The sequence below is a fragment of the Podarcis filfolensis genome, assembly GCF_964270895.1.
Source record: "Podarcis filfolensis genome assembly, chromosome: 4".
Classification (NCBI taxonomy): domain Eukaryota; kingdom Metazoa; phylum Chordata; class Lepidosauria; order Squamata; family Lacertidae; genus Podarcis; species Podarcis filfolensis.
In genome coordinates this window covers 102,552,468-102,562,097 of record NC_139607.1, presented here as the reverse complement: position 1 = coordinate 102,562,097, position 9,630 = coordinate 102,552,468, and the positions used below count along the sequence as shown (strand labels likewise).

At 44.9% G+C, this 9,630-nt stretch overlaps 1 protein-coding gene across 6 annotated transcripts in view; it reads right to left on the bottom strand.

Annotated features, from left to right (window-relative positions):
- The window catches only part of LOC310760721 (zinc finger protein 213-like), a 64,601-nt gene extending 57,209 nt beyond the window's left edge, over positions 1 to 7,392 (bottom strand). For 3 of the 6 annotated variants that reach the window (XM_083609792.1, XM_083609793.1, XM_083609791.1), the window contains exons 1-4: positions 6,891 to 7,392; positions 6,606 to 6,687; positions 6,396 to 6,478; positions 6,151 to 6,277 (exon numbers count right to left, since the gene is read on the bottom strand). In XM_083609792.1, the coding sequence (XP_083465918.1) occupies positions 6,151 to 6,277; positions 6,396 to 6,478; positions 6,606 to 6,687; positions 6,891 to 7,307 (709 nt within the window). In that variant the 5' untranslated portion in view covers positions 7,308 to 7,392. Of the gene's footprint in view, positions 1 to 4,721; positions 5,769 to 6,150; positions 6,278 to 6,395; positions 6,479 to 6,605; positions 6,688 to 6,890 lie in introns of those variants that run through there. The other 3 variants (XM_083609789.1, XM_083609787.1, XM_083609788.1) reach the window with 3 other exon arrangements.
- Between the last annotated feature and the right edge of the window lie 2,238 nt (positions 7,393 to 9,630).

Here is a 9,630-nt window from a genome sequence, read left to right as displayed (position 1 = left end):
GAGATGTCCTGTACAGGTTTATCAAGACAATAGGTCATGTTTGTCTTTGCTAATGTCTGAGGGATGTAAGCAAAGAACCAAGTACTTGCAGATTAAATTACATTGTGCAAGGGAATGTATCCAGAAGGGACTCATTCAGATCTCCTACATGTCAGGAAAAGAGATTCCTGTAGATCTGTTGTCAAAAGTTGTTCCCAGAGAACAGCTTGATGAATATGTATGGTGGTTGCAGTTGTGCTGAAGGATTGCAGCAGTGGGTACATGGAAAGGGGGAGGATGTTGGTATTCCATTCCCCCGCTGTGCAGACGTGTGGGATTGTTTTAATCACGTCTGTGTTTTACATTCCAGCACTGATTGTTGGAGTCTTGTGAACAGAAGTTCCGTTCTGTATTGCTTTTTTGTTCTCTCCGAGAGGAAGAAGGAGAGGAGCCATGTTTTCCTTTGTCCTGATTGTGTATATAAATAAAGTAGCTTAGTACTCACACCCCAGAGCCTGGCTTCTCTGCTAATGTTGTTTCTCTGCTAATGTGTGCTCAGTGTCTCTGGACATGAGTGACAGAATCTCGTCAGGGAAGAAGATTGATGGATCCCAGGAGCGGCACGCAGATGAGAAGAACAGGCTGGCACGTATAATGTTTGCCTCGTCGCCCGCCCTGCCTGAAGGCAACTACCCCAACATCCTGCTGGCCTGCCTCTACTGTTGGGATTTTAGTTCCCACCAGCTGCGAGGAAGTAGCTACATTGTTTACATCATGTGATGTGACTGAGCTTGAGACAGGAAGTCCGAGTCAGTTCTCAGAGTAACCGGGGTGGAGTTACTGTGTGTCCCTTCCGCTTCTGGATTGAAGCAAAGTCGAGTCGCTGACTCTCATGCTGTACTGCTCAAGGCGAGCAGACATGATTTGTACAGTCAAATAAAGTAGCTGGAAAGACTACGGACTGTCTTCTTTCTTCTGTTCTTCTGTGATGGATTGCCAGAAGATTGTTAGTGTGTTCCTCTCAGAAGGGAGGGATCGCTTATCACCGGTCTCTCTGGACTAATGGTGGATTTTAGCCAGACAATGAGCTCCGGAGAAAGGCTCTCGGAGTGCCTGGGATGCTGGCAACCCTCCCGGGCGGGTGTTTTTCCAACATATGGTAGCAGAGGATGGTTGGTTGATTGCCAGACCTTTGATGTTTGCCGGACAACTGAAGGTCGCCTGTTTGCAGATGGATGCCGATGTGGATTGATGGTCAAAAAGCTTGACTAATGGTGCCGATCGGATCTCTGAAGTTCTGCAAAAGAAGCTGCTGTTTTGGAACAAAGCACTGGCCAGTTCCTCATTCCAAGGGAGAGGTTAAAGCAGCCTGTTACAGCTGTTTTCCTGCCGGAGGAGACGGAAGCCAGGACAGCTTGCCGCTAAAAAGGAACTGTGAGTAAATCAGTGTTCTGATTTATGAGGCTCTTAAACCTCAAAGAGAGAAGCAAGTCGGAATTGAGCAATTAAGAGGCTCATAGACTGCTTGAAATTTTTACAGCTTGCTCAGGAGAAGCTGATAGCTGTTTAATTGGAGCCAGGATGGATTCCAAGCCGGGGTCGGTAGCACTGATCTGCCCCACCCCCCGCCCAATGATAATTATTCGAGCTGGTGTCTGAAAATGAAAGCAATGTTACAGCGCCAGAGAATATGGGATGTGGTTGAGAACGCGGTTCCTGCAGCCCCGGGAAAGCTATGAAACGATCGCGGCACCCAAGAAAAGGCTGCAATAATTTTGTGTCTGTCAGATGACCAATTAATTCATGTGCAGGACTGTGCACACGCAAGGCTAATGTGCCAGGCATTACGCCGAGTGCACACGCGTGAAGCAGCCGGGACAGCATTGCTGCACTTTCAACAGCTCACCAATATGAGGTTGAAAGTGGGAGGAGTTCTCTGGGAACACCTCACTAAGATGCAATATTTGCATAACCAGCTGGCGCAGCAGAATTTTCCACTAGATGAGGCTGTGTTTTGCTTCATGATGATAAACAGTCTAGACCAGAGGTTTGGGACTGTTGCCAGTCAGCTGGGCACCCTGCCAGCTGCAGATCTTAACGTCTCAAGGATCTGTGCAGCTCTGATGAACGAGAACGATCGATTGGCTGCATTTGCCGTTTCTGAGGGGGAGAGTGGAGCTACGTCAGCTACCCCCACAGTTGCTCAGGAGGAGCAGGCAGTTGCCTTAAACGCCATTCGTTGCCACAAGTGTGGATGTCTCGGCCATGTGCAGAAGAACTGCACAAACTGTGTTTCCAAATGAGCCAAGGGGAGCTCAGGAAAGGAAGAGGCCGGTAGCAAGGGTTGTGCTAAGCCTCAGACAAAGCCAGCTAAAGTTTTGTTTTTGCCAAAGTCTTCATCGTCGACCTGGAATTCGTTTGTGGCAGACACGGATGTGATTGTTAGTATGTTCCTCTCAGAAGGGAGGGATCACTTATCACCGGTCTCTCTGGACTAATGGTGGATTTTAGCCAGAGAGTGACCTCCAGAGAAAGGCCCTCGGAGTGCCTGGGATGCTGGCAACCCTCCCGGGCAGGCATTTTTCCAACTACTACCTCTTCCTGCCGCCCATGGTGAACCCCGTTGTCAGGGATCTGTTTGCAGGGGAGGGGGGAGAGACAGAAATGTACAGAGAGCCCCCCCTCTGCTGAGCAGCTACACTTCGTCAGAGTCAGGGAAGGAAGGGGCAGCTTTCAGGAGACACGGAAGATGAGAGAGAGCAGAGCCAAAAAACTGCGACCAAGGAAAGGAATGAGAAGTGGCAGAAGTGGCAGAAAGACATTTCTAAATTTGTCTGGCAGGGCAAGAAGCCAAGAATAAAATTTAAGATATTAACTGATGCAAAAGAAAGGGGTGGATTTGCCCTGCCAGACCTTAAACTTTATTATGAAGCAGCAGCGTTTTGCTGGCTGAAAGATTGGCTACTTCTTGAGAACACAGACATTTTGGATCTAGAAGGTTTTAACAATGTCTTTGGGTGGAATGCATATTTGTGGTATGACAAGGTTAAAGCACATAAAGCATTTAAAAACCATATTGTCAGGAGAGCATTGTTCAATGTTTGGATAAGATACAAAGATTTACTGGAAAATAAAACCCCAAGGTGGTTGTCACCAATGGAAGCGAAAGCTCAGAAAAAGCTCAATATGGAGGCCAAATGGCCGAAATATTGGGAGATTTTGGAACAAGAAGGAGATAGATGGAAACTTCAGAGTTTTGAGAAATTAAAAAATAAAGTGCGAGACTGGTTACATTATTTTCAGATAATGGAGGCTTTTAATTTGGACAAGAAAATTGGCTTCCAGGTGGAAAAATCAAAATTAGAAACAGAACTGTTAGAACCCCAAACTAAGATTATGTCAAAGATGTATAACTTGCTGTTGAAATGGAATACTCAGGATGAAACAGTGAAATCTGCTATGATTAAATGGGCACAAGACGTTGGACATAACATTATGTTTGCTGACTGGGAACAGTTGTGGACCACAGGTATGAAATTTACGGCATGTAATGCCTTAAGAGAAAATATTATGAAAATGATATACAGGTGGTACATGACCCCAGTCAAGCTTGCAAAAATATATCATTTGCCCGATAACAAATGTTGGAAATGTAAAGAAAATGAAGGTACATTTTTTCACCTCTGGTGGACGTGCCCTAGGATTAAGGCTTTCTGGGAAATGATTTATAATGAATTGAAAAAGGTATTTAAATATACCTTTGTGAAGAAACCAGAGGCCTTTCTCTTGGGCATGGTCGGCCAATTGGTGTCAAAAAAGGATAGAACTTTCTTTATGTATGCCACAACAGCAGCAAGAATACTCATCGCAAAGGATTGGAAGACGCAAAATTTACCCACTCTGGAAGAATGGCAGACGAAGTTGATTGACTTTATGGGATTGGCAGAAATGACTGGCAGAATCCGTGACCAGGGAGAAGAGTCGGCAGAAGAAGAATGGAAGAAATTCAAGGACTATTTACAAAAATATTGCAATATTAATGAATGTTGAATGATGCAGGATTGAAATTAAGTGGTTTCTAGCTGTAATGGTACACAAGAATATGAAAAAATGGTCCCTTTTTTCTTTGTATATAACTAAGAGTTTAAGCTATAATAATATAAGAAGATGGATAGAAAATAAGGGGTTTAATTGTAATGTTGGGAGACAAGGATTTGCTGGATAAACAATTCGAACTGGAATACAAGAAGGGGAGGTATGAGGAGGTCAGTGAAAGATGTTATTGAAAAATAAGTTATGAACTTTATGTGTTTTTATTATTTTTTCTTTTTAATTTTTTTTTGCTGTTTGTATAAAATGGAAAATGCTAATAAATATCTTATAAAAAAAAAAGGAAAGGAATGAGCAGTTTCCGTCGCTCAGTTTTCCATGTAAGGGGAAAAAATGGAGAGGGGGCTTCCGGGTCTTTTTTGCTGGAGGGGGAATAGGAGGGGGGCACTTCCAGATTCTGCGTTTGAAACTTCTGCACTGTACATAAGTTTGCACTCAATAAATCCTGGAAAAGACAGGCTGGAATCCTGGGCTCTTCTCTTCGCAAGGATCCACACTCCCTTTCTGACACCCGTAGTCTGTGGGGTGAAGACCCAGCAGATCCGCTAGAGGGTGCTTGGCCTTTTTGGCCAAGGGTGAAAGGGGCCTGCAAAATGGTGGATTGGTGCCACACTGATACGGTTTCTCCCCTGTATGAATTCTTTGATGGAAAGTGAGATTGGCGCTCTGACTGAAGCTTTTTCCTCATTCCACACACTGATAGGGTTTCTCCCCTTTATGAATTCTTTGATGGATAGTGAGTTTGGAGCTGGCACTGAAGCTCTTTCCACATTCCACACACTGATAGGGTTTCTCCCCTGTATGAATTCTTTGATGGGAAGAAAGATGAGAGCTCTTCCTGAAGCTCTTTCCACATTCCATGCACTGATAGGGTTTCTCCCCTGTATGAATTCTTTGATGAGAAGAAAGATGTGAGCTCTGACTGAAGCTTTTTCCACATTCCACACACTGATAGGGTTTCTCCCCTGTATGAATTCTTTGATGGATAGTGAGCTTGGTGCTGGTACTGAAGCTCTTTGCACATTCCACACACTGATAGGGTTTCTCCCCTGTATGAATTATTCGATGGGAAATGAGAGAGGAGTTATCAGTGAAGCTCTTTCCACATTCCACACACTGATAGGGTTTCTCCCCTGTATGAATTCTTTGATGGGAAGTGAGGTTGGAGCTATGAGTGAAGCTCTTTCCACATTCCACACACTGATAGGGTTTCTCCCCTGTATGAATTCTTTGATGGGAAGAAAGATGTGAGCTCTTCCTGAAGCTCTTTCCACATTCCATGCACTGATAGTGTTTCTCCCCTATGTGAATTCTTTGATGAGAAGAAAGATGTGAGCTCTGACTGAAGCTCTTTCCACATTCCATACACTGATAGGGCTTCTCCCCGGTATGAATTCTCTGGTGCTTAGTGAGATCAGAGCTCGTACTGAACCTCTTTCCACATTCCCCACACTGATAGGGTTTCTCCCCTGTATGAATTCTTTGATGGTAAGTGAGAGAATAGCTCTGACTGAAGCTCTTTCCACATTCCATGCACTGATAGGGTTTCTTCCTAATGAGATTTCCTTGATGGGAAGTGGAATTTGAACTTTTCCCACTTTCAAGATATTTGTACAGCTTCTCCATTGTGGGGATTTTGTCATGGTCACCCTTGTTCTTGATTTCCAGTCCATCACTATCTGCAATGAAGAGAAATGGATTAGCGCCTCAGGGAGAAATTAAGGAAGAATACTTGTTAACTCTGGTAATAGAGGAATAACACAAGTGGGTTAGATGGATGGTTTTCTGAAGGGTTGGGTGCATTAATTAACGGGGATCAACCGACATCCATAGGGGAACCTGTGATTCGATAAGCTACTTCAGCTTCCCTAACAACTCTGAAGCTGAGTTAAAATGGCCTGGGGAGTTCAGACCAGGCTGATCCTTGTTTAGAAGCTGCAATATTGTAATCCCAGGTGTCTTAAGGGGACGCTGTTGAGTTCTGTGGAAATATATGAGGTTCATCAAAGAGAGCTGTTTTGAATTTAAAAACAGATATTATGATTCAAAAGGGATCCTTACCAAAAGTGGCCACGATCCCATGATTCTCCTCCATGACATCTTTATGCAGAGCTCTCTGGTCAGGATCCAGCAACTCCCACTCCTCATCTGTGAAACGAACAGCAACATCTTCAAAGCACACTGGACCCTAAAAGAAAAAGGGAAATGTCCTCCTCTGAGACAACAATATTGTTCACCACTACGTCTTGATCTACGACATTGTTCTGCTCCTCGAACTCTGTCCCCACAAGGCAGCTTCCCCTGACCTGATCTAGATCCACAGCTGCTGCTTCCATTCTGTCCCCATTCAGAGATGGTTGAAGAGGTCTAGCCAGTATCACTGTGTCACCTGCAAGAGAAAAAAGGTAAGGGGGAGGCCTTACTATCTCCCCCAACAAAAGATGAAAAGAACCCACAGATGAGTTGGAAAACGAACAGAATGAGACTAAACAGAGAAAAACCACCTTCCTCCTTACCCAGCGGCCTCTCTCTGGTGTCCAACGGAGGCTTCTCTGCCTCACAGGAATCCAGGTCCATTTCCACACAGAGATCCTTTCCCTGAAAAAGAAAAAGGATTCAAAAGAGAGAATGGGGAGAAGGATTAAAAAATGAATGTCAGGGCCAACAGTTTCAAGGGTGACAGATCTCATTCCATGGATGCCTTCCCAGGAAAAAAATATGAGCCATCAGTAGAGCATTATGGGATGTTCTCCGTCCTGTTTGGAGCCCCTTGGGAGTATCCAGAGGAAAGTCTCTCTCACCTGCTTTCTCTCTGCCTGCTTTCTCTCCTCTGCCTGACTCAGGAGGAAACCTTCGGCCAGGGCCACCGCCTGGGAACTGGTCTCCGCTCCGCAGTCCCTCACCCAGCTCTCCATCTCCGGTGGAAGGACAGCCAGGAACTGCTCCAAGATCACCAGGTCCAGCATCTCAGCTTTCGTGTGCCTTTCTGGCTTCAGCCACTGACGGCAAAGGTGGTAGAGTCGGCTGCAAACCTCTCGGGGTCCTTTGGCCCCCTGGCAGCAGAACTGCCTCAACTGCTGGCTCTGCACCTCTGAGCAGAGGGTGTCCTCCTCACCCAGGATCTTCTGCACAGAGTTTTCCCAGAATCCCCCACTGCTCCCAGTTTGGATGGCATGGCCTCTTCCTGTTCCAGGGCCAGCTGAGTATCGCTCACCCATCTGTGCTCTCAGGAAGCCTCTGAGAGATTGGAAGGAACCCTTTGGTCTTCTGCCAAGTTCTGTCTGTCTTAATGAGAAGCTCTAGCAAATCAAACAAAGCAAATACGTTGTTCAGTTACAAAAGTTGTCTAATATCAGGAGAAGAAAAAGGTTCCCTGAGCAAGCATGTATGAGTTGGAGGGAACCAGGGCTGGACTGCACCACAGCCCAGACTCTGAGCTATCTTATTTATTTATTTATTTATTTATTTTGATATCTATAACGCTTTATATTTTAAAGAAAGAGGTTTACAGCATATTAAATCTATGGGGATGATTAGGGAGGCAGGAGAGGATATATTATTTAATGATATCTTCCCTCACTTGCGCTAGCAAGTTCTATATTCTAGCAGAGTTCCATACATCCCCCTTTTTTAGATTACGCAGAGATCAGCTTGTTGCTGACTCATCTGAGTCTTACTATTAAAAATTCCTTCCTGGTAAAATCCCTTCCAATCCCTCTTAAATTAATAAGCACAATAATCTGATTCATATTAATATAAAAGTAGTTTACTCACAGATTCATTCACATTCACAGACATATCCCTGAAGGCAGGCTTAGGTTACATAACAACTAGAACTATTCCATGAAGAAGTTAGTCACAAATGACTGCCACTAAGGAGTCACTTCCCCAAACACACAGCAACATACAAAATGGAGAAGACACACTGATCAGAACATGGAGGCCGTGTGCTCCTCCATGCTAGTACAACAGACTGCACCCTCTTCAAGTCACATGTAGTGGAAGTCTGTCCCTGCTCTGGAGGAAACAGGAACATAGCAGTCAAGCATCCCTTATTCGGCGGGGCAGTCCCTTATTCCAGCACCATGTCCCGCTATTGTCCCTTATTGATGATGTCTCTTAAATAAGCTACTGAAGGTAATGGGGCCCTTTCTATGTCCAGCTTGCTTTGTCAACAACAAATTGTTGCTGGGTTTTTTGTGTTGAATATATGCTATATGGTAATTTATGGACCTAATAGGTATCTAAAGCCATTTGCACAAACTAAAATATGTATTTTATAAAAGTAATTGTTGATCCCTTATTTTGGCTGCTGGTCCCTTATTTTCAAATCTGTAAGTTGACAGCTATGAACAGGAAATCTTCTCCTGAGTGGTAGAAAACATCCCCTAACCAGTCCACTGTTGGAATGTTGTACTTGACTGCAGTTTCACATCCCACAAAATCAATAAAATAGAAATAAAACCATTGGAGAAACTCAATTATATAGTCCATAGTCAAAGCAACATAGCAGAAAACAAATATTCTCTTAAAGATATCAAAATAAAACATTACAAAGGAGGTCAACTACAGAATACATATTTAACACAACAAAAAAAAAATTTTCCCTTCCAGTAGCACCTTAAAGACCAACTAAGTTAGTTCTTGGTATGAGCTTATACCAAGAACTAACTTAGTTGGTCTTTAAGGTGCTACTGGAAGGAAAAAAAATTTTTTTGTTTTGACTATGGCAGACCAACACGGCTACCTATCTGTATATTTAACACAGTAGGGCTGGGTGAGTCTGGGCCTCACCCCTAGGCCAGGTGGAAAGGGCCTTTCTAAAAAGGAGAAGAAAGAGGAGGAGGAGGAAGAGGAGGAGGAGGAATAGGAGGAGGAGGAAGAAGAAAGAGGAGCAGGAGGAAGAAGCAGCCTCTAGCTCTCCTAGAAGAAAGATTGCAATGCAAAATGTGGAGGGAAGTGAAGGGATTTCTGGGAGATGAATCAGCCTGGTTGCTCCTGTCTTCCAGTCAATGCATGAAGTCAGAACTGACTGACAAGGAAGTCATTTTTATCTTGTGAATAATGGATGCTTGGCTCTAGTGGGGGTCCTCACCTGGGGGTCCTCAGGAGTTGCTCCCCCCACCCCCATTCCTCTGCTTCTGTCTCCTTTTATTGCACTTGGACTCTCTGCCGCTCTCCAGACAGACTCCTGGGGTGGGGTCCCTTTTTCTTTGCTCTCAGGGCCAGGTATGTATCTGGCCAACCCCCTGAGGGCCAAGTGGGCAGGGCACCTCCCTTGAAATTTAGGTGGGTAATTTAGTATTAGTATTCTATTAGATATCTTAACACACACACAGCCATTGATGCCCAGGTCCCTGGAGGTTCAGTGAGTAGCAGCGCCCATTTCCGGCTGCTTTGCCAGCAACAATCCCTTTGGGACAGAGAGGATGTGGTCCTGGGATGCCCTGCTCTGGGTGCGAGGGGATGGCTGCCGTGGCCTCCGTGGGGAGCTGCCCTGGGAGACACTGGGAAACTGGTCCCCAATGCAGCAGCCAGACT